This window comes from Malaclemys terrapin, chromosome 1, assembly GCF_027887155.1.
Source record: "Malaclemys terrapin pileata isolate rMalTer1 chromosome 1, rMalTer1.hap1, whole genome shotgun sequence".
NCBI classification, from domain to species: domain Eukaryota; kingdom Metazoa; phylum Chordata; order Testudines; family Emydidae; genus Malaclemys; species Malaclemys terrapin.
The window spans coordinates 321,429,571-321,444,810 of record NC_071505.1 but is presented as its reverse complement, the minus strand read 5'-3'; the positions used below and the strand labels follow the sequence as shown (position 1 = coordinate 321,444,810).

Genomic DNA, 15,240 nt, shown 5'->3' with positions numbered 1-15,240 from the left:
TTCAGCCCACGATTCATCCCGCCACCTCTCCTCTCGTTCATATTGTGCTTTTTTGCACTCTGACATTGACTGCCTCCACACATTCTGCTGTGCTCTTTCAGCGTGGGAGGACATCTTGAGCTCCGTGAACATATCATCCCGAGTCCGCCGTTTATAACCATGTTTAGAATTCTCTTTCCTGCTATGTTGTAAATAATTTTTCCTCATTTCAGGATTTTTTGTGTGTGTTTTTAAAGATTCTTCTGTTTTGTTTTGTACATATGTCTGATTCAAAATCAAGCTTTACTGGAGATAACCCCTTACAGGGCATAGAGAGAGTAGAATTCTAGCTTTTGGCATAAGAGGATACTTGGCCCTCTCCCTTGCTCTTGCCTTTACCTTATCCCTCCCTCTCCCACTTTGTAGATCTACTTGTGAAAAGGTATCATTACTCCATTCAAATTAACAGAATTGCCTGATATTAATATTAATTTGATCTTTCTTTTTCACAGCCCAGTCACTGAAAGAGTTTGCCCGGCTACTGATTGCTGTAGAAGAGGAGAGAAGACGACTTGTAAGTCTAATATAGTATACTTTTATTTTATTTTTGAAAATACCAAAATTTGTTCATGCATCCTGAGAAAACATTCTGAGCTCCTCTGTACTTGTAAAATATATCCTATACACGATGTATTTGCAGCCACGTTAATGAAACATTTTGCTTAAAATATTAGTTTAATGTGGTTTGGTAAGGGGTAAAATACTCCAGTAGTGCAGCTGTTAAATTTGGTGTAATTTTGCTGCTTAGGCTGCCAAGATCAGGAAATTAGCCAGTCTTGAGCCTCACTGTGCTGAAAGAGGCCCAGTAAAGTGCTTCATTACAAACATCAATGAAATAAGGTTATTACTTTAAAAATACTTTCTTTGCTATGATGATAACACAGCCCATCCAAAATGGATATTGAAAGCAACAGCAGAGTAGAAGGGAATAAATAGAAGTTTGAAATGGGCCACCCTCATTACCACTACAAAAGTGATTTTTCCTCCCTTGGTATTCTACTGTTAATTGAATTGTCTCGTTAGACTGACCCCCAACTTGGTAAGGCAACTCTCGTCTTTTCATGTGCTATGTATATATACACCTCTACCCTGATATAACGCAACCCAATATAACATGAATTCGGCTATAACACAGTAAAGCAGCGCTCCAGGGGGGCGGGGCTGCGCGCTCTGGCGGATCAAAGCAAGTTCGATATAACGCGGTTTCACCTATAACACGGTAAGATTTTTTGGCTCCCGAGGACAATGTTATATCGGAGTAGAGGTGTACCTGCTACTATATTTTCCACTCCATGCATCTGATGAAATGGGTTTTAGCCCATGAAAGCTTATGCCGAAATACATTTGTCTGGTTCCAAATAGAGGTGTTTGGTTGACTGGTCAGTTTGTAAGTTTGATGTTCGTAACTCTGAGGTTCTACTGTAATTCATTTTTTTTTCAAAGAAAAGCAGTGTACATAAACACTAACTCACAAATCATTTAAGATTCCATTGTTGTTCTAATATAAACTTTTAATTTTTTTTAAATGATGGAAACATAGTTAAATTATTTTGTTTTAATGAAGTGTATATTTTCTTGGCGTGATGGTTTCTATTGTATTCCACTGAGGCTTTACGCATGCACACCATGCATCCAGAGCCGGAGAATTTAAAAGTAGTGTCCATTGGACCGCGTATGTGCCCTGGTTTGCCTCAAGGTTTCATCCGAGGTGATATAGGGCAGGGCGGACCAACCATGTTTCCAGTTCATAGACTCATAGAAGAATAGAGTTGGAAGAGACCTCAGGAGGTCATATAGTCCACCCCCCTGCTCAAAGCAGGACCAACCCCAACTAAATCATCCCAGACAGGGCTTTGTCAAGTAAGGCCTTAAAAACCTCTAAGGTTTTTCCTTCTCACGGCTGCATGGGCCATGTTGGAACTTTCTCTGATGCAGCTTTAAAAACATTGTTGTACTTAGTTTTAGAATTTTACAATTTATAGTGTTTTTAGCTATTTTTAATTTTTTTTTGTAGTTTTAGTGATTAGGATAGATACTGGAGATACTGGACTATGCCTAAGACCCCAGGTTTTAAAATCTGTACCTCCTGCCTGTGTTCCTTCTTGGTCAGTGACAGACATCAATGCTGCCTTTACTTCTTGGGAGAAGCCCACAATGCATCCAGGTGTAGATCTGCCTGTCCTTCCCCAGCCATACCCAAGAAGGGTGGGCTGTCCACCTCCGAAAGCACCTTATGGAAGTCCTCATGAGGCCTCACTCAGACCCACGCCAGGGGACTCCCTGTGTACATTGGCCTGAAACAGCCAGGAGTGCACCTGTGGCTACTGAGTCCAGATCTGGCACTGGTGGTACCACCACTAAGGACCCTGTGCTGGGACCTAGTCAAGAGGTAAGGAAGCATGTCCATAAACATGGCATTAAGTCTTCCTCAAAACCAAAGAAAGGGGATGCTCCTTCCACGAATTTGAATCACGGACAGGGAGTGCACTTTTATACACCTAAACATGAGACGAATTCCCACAATCAAGGGAATCAGGCAGTCCTGGGTACCGAACCACAGGTACTGTTGACTTTGATTCCTGAGGTTCCTGGTGGGCTTGGAACCCATTTCCAATACAGGGTTCTTCCCTTTGGACTAACCACTGCTCCCAGAGTCTTCACCAAGGTTTTCTCCGACGTGGCGATCTTCATCAGGCATCATTGGGTCCTCATATTCCCCTATCTAGATTACTGATTCCTGGCTGCACGATCCAGACACGAAGCCCAAGTTTCAACCTCCATGCTGCTTAGCATTCTTTCATACCTTGGAGCCAGTATCAACATAGAAAAATCAACCTTGGAACTCACATAATCCCTCGACTTTATAGGGGCCACCATCAACTTGGTCACAGCACAGACCTACCTACCAAGCAACAGGATCCAGACACTGCAAAAACTCATAACTCGCATTGTCAACAATCCTTATGTCTCTGCCAGGATTTGCCTGTCTCTCCTTGGCCACATGGATTTGTGTACATATGTCGTTGCCTTCACTCAACTCAACCTTCGCTGCCTCCTGATGTGGCTCCAGACAATGTATGCGCCCAAATATCACACCGTGGACTTGCTGCTGACAGTTCCCCACAGGGTGCTCTCTCCAGGGGTGGACAGACCCACGTCATGTCTGTGTATGGGTTCTCTTACTCCCTCCTCCCCAGACAGGACGATCCTCATGGACACATCCTTTGTTAGTTGGGGAGCACACATGGATGATCATATGATACGGGAAACATAGACTCCTTGGGAATGCAGGATGCACATCAACATTGTGGAACTCTGGACTGTAAGGAAAGCATGTCAAGCCTTTCTCCCATTCATCTGTTCCCATCATGTTCTTATCATGTCAGACAAACCACCACTGTTTTCTACATCAACAGTGGAGGTCGGAGGGGGATACGAGGTTGACTGCTCTGTTTGCAGAAGCAATCAACCTCTGGAATTAGTGTGTCACCCACCAGGTCCTCTTGTCTGCAGCCTATCTCTCAGGAACACAGGACCTGATTGCGGACTCTCTCAGCAGGCAGTTTGTGATCAACCACGAGTGTGAACTCCATGAATCCGAAGTTCAGGACATCTTTAGCTGATGCGGGATGCCGAACAGAGACCTCTTCACCTCCCACATAAGCACCAAATACAACCTCCAGGAGAGGTCTTGGTCACCACTCTCAAGGCAACACTTTCATACTCTCCTGATCAGATCAACTCAACTATGCCTTCCCTCCCCTTCGGCTCCTACCCTGAGTACTCCACAAGATCAGATGTGACAGAGCAACAGTCCAGACAGTTCTGGTTTACCAACCTCCTTCATATGTCCACCTGACCACCATTTCCCATCCCCATCTTCCCTGATATCCTGACAGAACAGCGGCGAGATCAGACATCCCACTCCACAAGTGCTCCATCTTAGAGCATGGTATTTGAATGGACAACTTTTCTAGAATGGGTCTGTTCCTTAGATGTCCAAAACATTCTCTGCAGAAGCAAGGAGTCCACTAGGCACTGTTACCAGGCCAAGTGGAAATGCTTCGCCTCAAGGCCCAACAAAAGGGACTTTCCCCAGAATCGGTGGGGATCCCCCTCTTCCTGGACTACCTCCTGTCCTTGAAGTCATTGGGTCTCATCCTCCACTCTCTAAAAGTCCACCCAATGGTGATTAGCACCTTTTACCCACCCATGGAAAGGCGCTCTGTCTTTACACACCCACTAACTGTTAGGTTTTGGAAGAACCTTCTTACCCGTCTAACCCATCGCTCCCCAGTGAGACCGTAACCTAATTCTGCCCATACTAACAAAATCACCTTTCAGCCCACTGGCATCATGCTCTATGTCCCTCCTTTCCATGAAAGTCACATTCCTGGTTGCTATCACTTCTGCAAGAAGGGTTGATGAACTCTGAGCCATTATGGCAGACCTCCCCCCCGCTTCACAATTTTCCATAAAGATAGCATCTCACTGTGTCTGCATCTCAAATTTCTGCCAAAAGTCAACTCCTTGTTTCACATTAATCCATCCATTCACTTCCCTGTATTCTTCACAAAGCCACGAGCATCCACAGAGGAATGATGACTCTATTCCCTAGACATCCAATGGGCCTTGGCCTTCTCCCTGTACAGAACAAGACCCGTCAGGAAGTCCCCCAGACTCTTTGTTGCAGTAGCAGAAAGACTCGAGGGTCAGTCAGTCTCCACCCAGAGAATCTCCAAGTGGATTTTGGGTTGCATTACACTGTGCTATCAACTATCTTGCCTTCCTCCACCTACTGGGATGCAGGCTTATTACCTACGAGAACCCAGGTTTCAACCACGACCTCCCTCCATAATGTGTTCCTCTGGGACATATGTAGAGCGGCCCCATGGAGTTCAATGCATGCCTTTGCTATGCACTACACCTTAGTACAGGACTCCGCGGCAAATTCCTTCTTCAGCATGGCAGTCCTCCACTCAACCATTACATTTTCTTCATCACACCCTGCTCCAACTTAGGTACTGCTTGTTAATCACCCTCAGTGGAATACAGTAGGGACCATCACTTGAAGAAGAATAGGTTAATTATCTGTTACAGGAGGTTCTTTGATATGTGTGGTCCCTATCTGTATTCCACTTCTTGTCCTACTTCCCCCTGTTACGGGTCTGTTGGTTTTGCGGTGGAGAAGGAACTGGAGGTGTGATTGGTCCGTCCTGCTTTTATCACCTTGGATGAAACCATGAGGCAAACCAGGGTGAATGCGCAGACCAGCAGACACTAATTTCAAATTCTTTGACTCTGGATGCATTGTGCGCATGCATAAACACTCAGTGGGCTACAGTTAGGGACCACCCATCTCAAAGAACTTCCAGTTACAGGTAAGTAACCTCCGCTTCCAAAATACTATCCAGTGGTACAGTTTGACTCTGCATGACATCCTATATTTTCTAGGGCTGTCAAATGATTAAAAAAATGAATCGTGATTAAGCACATTATTAAAAAAAATTAATCACAATTAATCACGCAATTAATCGCACTGTTAAACAATAATAGAATACCATTTATTTAAATATTTTTGAATGTTTTCTACATTTTCAAATATATTGATTTCAATTACAACACAGAATACAAACTTTACAGTGCTCACTTTATATTTTTGATTACAAATATTTGCATTGTAAAAAACAAAAGAAATAATATTTTTCAATTCACCTAATACAAGTACTGTAGTGCAGTCTCTTTATCATGAAAGTTGAACTTACAAATGTAGAATTATGTACAAAAAATAAGTTCATTCAAAAATAAAACAATGTAAAACTTTAGAACCTACAAGTCCACTCAGTCCAACTTCAGCCAATCGCTCAGACAAACAAGTTTGGTTACAATTTGCAGCAGATAATGCTGCCCACGTCTTCTTTACAATGTCACCTGAAAGTGAGAACAGGTGTTTGCATGGCACTGTTGTAGCTGTCATTGCAAGATATTTACGTGCCAGAGGTGCTAAAGATTCATATGTCTCTTCATGCTTCAACCACCATTCCAGAAGACATGCGTCCATGCTGATGACAGGTTCTGCTCGATAATGATCCAAAACAGTGCAGACCAACGCATGTTCATTTTCATCATCTGAGTCAGGTGCCACCAGCAGAAAGTTGATTTTTGTTTTTGATGGTTTGGGTTCCTTAGTTTAGCATTGGAGTGTTGCTTTTTAAGACATCTGAAAGCATTCTCCACACCTCGTCCCTCTCAGACTTTGGAAGGCCCTTCAGATTCATAAACCTTGGGTCAAGTGATATATCTATCCTTAGAAATCTCACATTCTTTGAGTTTTGTCAAATCTACTATGAAAGTGTTCTTAAAATGAACATATACTGGGTCATCATCCGAGACGGCTATGACACAAAATATATGGCAGAATGCAGGTAAAACGGAACAGGAGACATATAATTCTCCCCCAAGGAGTTCAGTACAAATTTAATTAACTCATTTTTTTTTAACTAGCATTATCAGCATGGAAGCATGTTCTCTGGAATGGTGGCCGAAGAATGAAGGGGCACATGAATGTTTAGCATATCTGACACATAAATACCTTGCATCGCCAGCTATAAAAGTGCTATGCAAACGCCTGTTCTCACTTTCAGGTGACATTGTAAATAAGAAGCAGTCAGCAGTCTCTCCCATAAATGTAAACAAACTTGTTTGTTTTAGGTTTTGTTTTTGAGTGCAGTTATGTAACAAAAAAAATCTACATTTGTAAGTTACACTTTCACAATAAAGAGATTGCACTACACTACTTGTATGAGGTGAATTGAAAAATACTATTTCTTTTGTTTATCATTTTTACAGTGCAAATATTTGTAATAAAAATAATATAAAGTGAGCACTGTACACTTTGTATTCTGTGTTGTAATAGATATAAACATATTTGAAAATGTAGAAAAATATCCAAAATATTTAATAAATTTCAGTTGGTATTCTATTGTTTAACAGTGCGATTAATCGCAATTAATTTTTTTTATCTGAGTTAATTTTTTTGAGTTAATCGTATGAGTTAACTGCAATTAATCGACAGCCCTAATATTTTCTTATAAAAAGCCAGATCTATGTCTCTTGTACTTTTGATTTTTGATTTTATTTAAAAGTACACATAGTCATTCTTCTTAACTCTGTTGTATTGTTAGGAAAATTAAATGAACATAGATTTTATTTTGGGATGGGTGTGGAATAAAAGTAGCCATGACTTCTTTGCAACCCAAACACTGCAGCAGTTCTTCATTTTCCGGGCTGTAAAATGGAAATGTTTTTCTGCTTCACAGAAGTATTGTGATGATAAAATTTATTAGTAATTGTGAGGTGTATGGGTGCGATGGTTATGGAGGTCATATAAGTACCTACATAGATTTTTTTTTTTATACTCAAGTGAACTTAATCAATAAACTTCCTTGTGGAGATTTGCTTTCTTTTTTCTGAGAAGAGGTGAATTTAAGCACATGCTTAAATATTTTCTGAACTGGGTTCTATATGTACAGGCTAACTGATGTACTAATAATTTGAGTAACCACAGGATATGGTGAGTGAGTTTTCATGATTCATAGCCCCATGCTCAGACAATAACTTTCCTCTATGGTAACATAAATGAAAAACTTCTCTGTTTGCAGGTGGTTAGGTCTACAGCAGATATTGTTCAGATTACAAATGCATCTCTATTCACTTAGAATTTTTCATCTATGTTAGGTTGAATACAGAATGAATGACTAGATTTAAAAAAAACCCCAACAAATATGAGATCAAATTCTAGTCTATTTTCACTGAAGTCAATCATAAACTAAGGAGAACTAATTTTAAGTCAAAGAAAAGGGACGCATTCTGGAAAGAAATGTAAAACTCAGTGAAGGGATTTTTATATACCATAAAAGATTAACCACCTCAAGAAATATCCAGCTAACTTGTCTCTTTGTTTTCCTTTCTTGTAGAAATAATTGTGTAATCTTTAAAAACCTCCCATTTAAATCGGGAAATTATTAATCCAGGAAGAGGTTTACAATAGGTTCTGTCATTCTCATGAGTAAATGAGAGCAAACTTGCCTCTGAGTGTTCATCTGTTGTAAATCAGAATTTGCCATTTTAAAATATTAGTGTTGTGTGCAATTTTAAATTTAATACTTTGCACTGTAATTGTGTAATTTTTTTCTCTCCGTTTGTCACGGCGTGAAGTGGGAGGAAGAATAGAAAGGTGAATGTTCAGAGTTTATCATCTTACCAGTTCACCACATGTTGAATTACTTCTTTAAAGCAGGTCCTGGATGAATAACTTTCCAAATTAAATTGAAGGTTATTTTAAGGTGATTCTGTAGGAGAAGAGAGTGCAGTAAAGAGAAATGAAGGTTTTATTTCTAAAGCTGGTTAATCTTTCGTAGTATATAAAGCTAACTTCATTGGTTTTTTTATCCTCCTTTCCAAATGAGTCACTTCTTTTTGCCTTAAAACCTTCCTGGTCTCTCTATTTTATGATTGGCTCTGCCCATAAAGTGTTTCATATGATATCATATAGGAAGGACACTATATAAAAAATAAAATTGTATTTTTTATTGTTCTTTGCAGGCTAAACAAACAAAAGGTTAGTGGAATAGAGAGAGAGTTAGAATGTATGGGGCTGATTCTTCAATGGAGTCTTCCGACATGAGAGGGCTTTATTTGGATTCAAAAGCTATGCCGGTAGATTCTGATGCAGGAACATGGCCTTGGTCTCTAATTTCCCCCTTATGTAGAAATTTTCTATACATGCTTCTTAATTGAATAAATATAAAATTATCGAGGGAATTAAATAACCTAAGTGGCATAATTAAAACCAACAATTTGAGTAATATGTTTAGATCTTAATTTTTTTTTATTGAATAGTGGCTTTTTAAAGTGACTAACCACCATCACTTTCAGCAGTAGAGTTCAACTGCAGATAATACCACAGACGATTGTTAATGTAAAGACATTACATTATCTTTCTTGGTGATAGAGCATTATTCAACTATTTTTATACTATTCTTGACTATCTTGCTGTACCACAATTCTGTTTGTTCTCTTGAAACTGAACGCAGATACAATAAGTCACCCCTGTCCACAGTATGTAGAAGGCCTACAGTTATCTAGCGAGTAATACTGGGATGAGAGGATAATTTACCATAATTGGGAAAGTTCCTGTTTTTAAACCGCTTATGTCATTGGGGGACAGTTTAACATTTTTGGGGTTAAAGTTCTTAATATGTCCCCGTACAATAGATGCATACACAAAATTTGAATAATTTCATTAAGGGACGTGGGGTTCAGAGAAGTTAGAGGAATTACTATAATATACAGTGAAACCCCACTATAATGCGATAATTGGGGTCCAAAAAATTCGATCGTGATAAATGCAGGGTCGCTTTATAGCGGGGTTATGAAAATTTACCATTTCAAGCCAGACTTGTTGACGCAAAACAAGAGAGTGACTCGGTCCTTCCTCTGCTTAAAGAGTTGCCCTTTTTTGTGTGCCTTCCTCTGCATAAACGTGGTTGGTCAGAGGGAGATCAGAAAGAAGTTGTTCTGTATAACATGAATAAAGTCTTATCTGTGAAATAGCTATATTACAGAACGTCCTTGGGATGACAGTACGTCAGTGTTATGAGTTTTTATGGAGAAACTTGTCATGTCGTTTCACAGCTCCTTTTAATTCAATGAAGTGTGACAGTTAGCCATTAAAAGACAATATTGCGTCACTAAATGCTTGATGTACAGGATTATAGAATGACAGATGTTTGCTTTACACATGAACATTAACTTGCTAATGTTTTAATTTTCTTTTGTATTGTATTTTATACTACTACTATGTAATGGGTGGTATTAACAAGCCAGTGTGTATACATCAGACTTCCATGTTGAAAGTCATGAATTCATATCATACCTTTACATCTTGTCTGAGGCACTTTGATAATTGCCTATTAAATTCCTCATAAGGAAAATAATAACTGTTTTGTATATATGAACACAAAGTACTAACTGGTTTGTTGAAGTGTTGTTCCAGCTGAAGAAGGTTCTTGACTTAATCTTCAAGAAAACGCTGATGCAGAGGGACACTAGAGCAATCTTCCATTTTGCTAATTTTACATTCAAAAATAAAAAATAATGATTTACAAGCCCATTTCTTTTCTTTAACCAGCTAATGAAACAAGAACAAAATTATTAGGAAAGATGTTCAGTTTGAAATACTGGAGGTTAGGATTAAAGAAAACCATGTATCTTACAGAAGGGAGAGATTCTGTCATTTGAAGATTTGCTATTTTAATTGGCAGCAGTTTAATAGAGCAGTAACTACCATCCTTAAGTTTCCTTCATCTTCTTTAGTCTTTCATTTGCTTTCAGGAAGACTAATTAGCAGGTTCAGAAAAAGAAAAAATGAAATTTTCGCTTTCCAGAGTATACATCCTTCTCAGGGTATCAGTCCTGTTTTTGGTTGTTAAATGAATGATCTCTGCATATGGGGAAGAATCTTGATTATTTCCAAGGACATTAGGTTCTGCAAGTTGCCCATCCCTAGTAATAAGAGATCTAATTTATCTCTACTGTTTTTCCACTGACGTCAGCAGTATTCCACATGGGAATTGTGAAATAATGGCCTCCAAGTCCTAATGAATCATTAGGGAATGCTAGAGATGCAATAATTTAGTTTCATGTGACTACTTTGTTTCTGGAGATCTTATTTTAAATAATTTCTTTCCACTCTTATGAACTCTACTGATCATGTCTATGGTGTGTTTCGGTTAAGTAAATGATATACATTGTGGATGTAAGATATTCATTATTTATGCTTTCCTTCCCATTTGATGTTATTAAACTTTATAACAAATAGTGTTTTATTACTCATGGTACATTTCTAATTCTTTTTTTTCCCTTTTGTAGGATTAATGCTATGTTTACACAAGAATAGATGGGTTGGTTCATGCTACTGATTTCTGCATGCAACTCCTCATTCCTGAATTCCCTGGACAATTGAAGCAGTGATTAGATTATATTGTGTTGTCAGTGTAAACCCCTGATTATTTCTGAAAGGTTACCAGATGCTGCACTGCAGAAGATCTCCCTTAATTGTGAAATTCTTTGCCATTTACCCATGTATTGTGTGCTCTTGGAATGCTGATGAGTGTCTGGGTGGGGGATGGGGTGTTATGGCTTCCCCCTTTGATGTTATAGAAGACAGGTCTTGCCCTAATGAGTCAGATCTGTCATTTGTCTAGTTAGGGATCCTGTCTTTGGCAATGGGCAGCATGAGATATTTCAGGGAAAGGTGCAAGAAACCCTGTGGTGGACAATTATGGAATAATCTACCCAAAAGGTGAAGCTTCTTCCTAACTCCTGTCCTTTAGTGACTGATTGCTAAGCTTCATCTACTTAATGTATGTGCCTCAAGTGGCTGGTGACCAGGATTCATCACTGAATTTGGTCCGCTGGTTGGATCATTAGCTTCCCCAGCTCAGACTGGGTACTGATGGGGCGTGCGATGTGAACGCTGATCTATGCCCCCCCATAATCTTCATGCTTCAGGGCATATCTTTTGGCTGCTAAAAAAAAAAAAAAAATCCTATCTGTGAATATTCTCATTATGGTACTGTAACTACCCTGATGCAAGAGGACTGCTGGCATCTCCACCCCTGCAAGGGAAAGGCCTCAGGTTATTCATTAACATCAAGAACTGCACTTGACAAAATAAATGAATTATTAAAACCAGTGCGCATGCATCAGTGCATAACAGCAGGGACCACAGGATATAGCATGTCCCAGAATAAAGAAGTTAGCCCTCTATTTGATGCAGCCTACTGTTTGTCAGAAGGTTATTTACTGTTCATTCCATACACACTGCTTGTTTTTCTCAGCATTAAAAGGGAGGAAATTATAAAATGCTACCTACTAGCAGCCTGAGACTGTAAAGCACACATCTGGCATTGAGTTTTTACAAAAAAATCTAATCCTTAAAGTAACAAAGCTATTACAGTCTATAGTAATGCTTCCAAATATTCTAGTATCTCATTCTGACTGTGTATCATGAAATCAACTCTTAATTGCTGAGAATCGGCTGACAAACTTACGGCTACATGTGAAGCTGCAACAGCATGAACAAAATTATTGCTCTTGAGGGAATTAGTATTATTTCTATCAGATCATTAGATTTATAAAAGTGCTTAAGGAAGAACACACATATATAGCACTGTGCACCTAGCTGAACCTAAATTCTGTAGCAAGGACCCCTGAGTTTCTGTGGCAGGCTGGAAATTCTAAAATATAGCTTCATCTAAATAATTGAAGTTCTTATTGAGCTCACCATAAAAGTGAATAGTAAATCAGTACTGACTTATTCTGTTAGTTTGATATTAAATTTATTTTACTATGCCCCTAACCTTTTCATTTTCAGCATGCTGCTGTAGATATTTGAATCGGTTGGGGTGGGGAACTGAATTCTGATTTTGGCAGGTCAGATACAGGACAGTAACACAGGGGTTGGATTCTTTTGCTCAGAGTATTACAGTGAAATAGTTTAATATTGATATTTCTTCATCATGCTAAGGTTCACAGACCTGTTACAATGGAGTAGGTCAGCCTGCTTGCAGCTTGGGAACAGAACCAGACCTGTCAGTCACTGGCAGCAAGAGAATGCCTCACCTCCTAAACGTCCCTCCAGTTTTTTGATACCTCACTGTAGCTTAACCAGGCTGCAGAGCTGTTTGAGGGAAATTCCAAACTTTATTTTAAATTTGACTAACATTTGGACTTACTAATGTCTAGCTAATTCCTAGCTCCTTCCCAGGTCTGCAGGAAGGAGACTGTTCTTTCTCAATTAGTATCAAAATCCAGTTGTTTAAAAAGCACTGGCAGTCACAGGGAGGAGAAGTTATGTTGCCTGTACTGAGATCTGCTAGGCAACCACATGACCAACAGTACATAAGTTCACCAATTTCTACATGTCGGTCATCCAGCATGAGCCAATATCATTTTTTGGAAGACATTTTCTTTATAACTCAGTGGAGAAGGAAGATGGATGCTCTATATCATACCTCATTTTGGATGTCCATATTTAAAGGATGGTCTTGCTTCCTATTCCTTTGTACCAAATTTGTGGACCTTAGCACAACGAAAAGGAAAATTTATCTGTGCTTACTTGAAAATTTCTTTTTAGAGTAATAAGGTCCACGGATCATGCCCGCTTTGGATACAAATTATGGAGATTTTCCATGCTCTGCAGCAGGGGAAATTGTGCTTTTTTAGAGTATATATAACCTCATCTGTAATTTAGGAAAGTAGGATGCATTATCCTGGCTGTGGAATTTTTCTCCACTGGAAGAAATGTTATAGTACAATGTCCAATATCATATTCAGGGTGTTTCCAGCTGAACTGGGACCTCAATCTTGCCACTCAGACTTCCCCTAATGAAGCTTAAGCAAATCTGAGATAAAAAGGATTGGGACCCAAGGATCTTTTATACAATTTCAAGCCTTGTTTGACAAGTTGGAGTTCCTGGGGGAACAATAGGTAATTAGGGTGACTGAAGTAGGTCCATCACCGGTGCTTAGCTATACAGATTATCATAAGGCAATTGCCTGTTCCTCCACCATTCACAGATAATTTGCTATACATTTCAAAGAGAGATTAATACAGTGATATCCTGTGTTTACAATTCATTTAAATGCTAGGATGTTCTTTTGATCTCTGAATTATCAGAATACAGCATAGACAGGGACTGTTGATTACATGTTGTCCACTACCAAAATATATGTAAATACACAAAAACACAAACATTATCTCCCCATATGTCTTTAAGAGTTGAATTTGAGTCATTCATCCTGCAGGATGTGTAACCCTTTCTGGCCATACGTCACAACATCAATGTTCTTAAATTAACAATTACATTCTGCTTCTCTAATATAAACACAGCCCTAAATACATCACCTCTCTACTCTAATATTCCACTACTACCCCACAAACTGGCTTGATGATGAAGAAAGCTCATTCGTTAACAGTACTCAACACTACAGTCTGTCCAGCCAGCTAATGGACAGGTTGTCTGAAAGTGTATATAGTATGAAATCATTACTTTTTCTATCAACCATTTTTGCCAGGGATGCCTCAGTGTAGTTTGTGTGTTCAGAATTTACATATACATTTGCATAGTATATGCTGATGTAGACTTGCAGTTGGTTCTATTGACAAGAAAAGTAGGTTAAAGTTATTTCTGAATAATTTAATTTCCTTGGACATTTAAATTCAAGGACACTGGTCATTTGTTAATATGAGGCTCGCTGGGATATGGGATTGCAGTTGCAAAATCTTGCGAAAAATTCAGTGTTTGTGTCCAAATGTGAGGCTGTAAAACCATTTAAAGGATTCCTAGTTTTTGTTCTTCTTCAGCCTTAACAGTAGTTACATTCTTTGTGAAAATCATGACTACCAACATAGCTTGCTTTGTTCTTTTTATGTCTGAAAGGTCCAATCTACTTTTATTAAAGTAGATGACAAAATTTCCCTTTGACTTCAGTGGAATGCAGCTTTGGGCCCAGTAAGGTCATGTGGTCTGGCCCCTGAGATATATTTATTCACTTGCACAAAAGCAAAAAGGTTGACTCATTCTGAACTCATTTAGGATAGTGAGCCAGATATACTAGTGTCATACAATATGAGTTCAAAACATTTAAATATAATCTGATTCCAAAATAAATGAATTAAAGCAGTTGTTTCTGGACATCTAATTGCAACACAAAGCATGTGGACAAGGGGTGTGGTGAAACTGCTTTCTTAGTTTTAAAATGAAATATTGAAGACACTAGACAGCCATTAGCCCCATGCAATTCACCTACGGTCAAACTGTGGCGTAAGGCTCTTGCACCAACCAGTAACAGAGTGAAAAGTGGATACTCGGAGGGGAGATAGAAGCTTCTGCAGGTTTTCTAGACCTCTCCGTGTGCAGATGGGGGACTAGGAGGGCAGATGTGATGATGCATATGTGGAGCTTTGGCTCGCGTTCTACCTGGTGGATTGGTGGCAGTAATCTATCTCAGGTGTAGGCTTGGCATAGATTACTTCCTTCTGCTTCACAGTAGATAGGTTTGGCAGAATTTAATTTTTATTTTTTTATGGTTTAAAAGGATAATATCAATGTTTATTTTTATAATTTTGTTTTT

General features: G+C 39.1%; 1 protein-coding gene across 1 annotated transcript in view; it reads left to right on the top strand.

The window, feature by feature from the left end:
• Positions 1-15,240, top strand: part of ARHGAP42 (Rho GTPase activating protein 42) — a 297,832-nt gene that overhangs the window by 107,703 nt on the left and 174,889 nt on the right. The window contains exon 3 of the mRNA XM_054015601.1: positions 492-553. Within this exon, the coding sequence (XP_053871576.1) occupies positions 492-553 (62 nt within the window). The remainder of the gene's footprint in view (positions 1-491; positions 554-15,240) is intronic.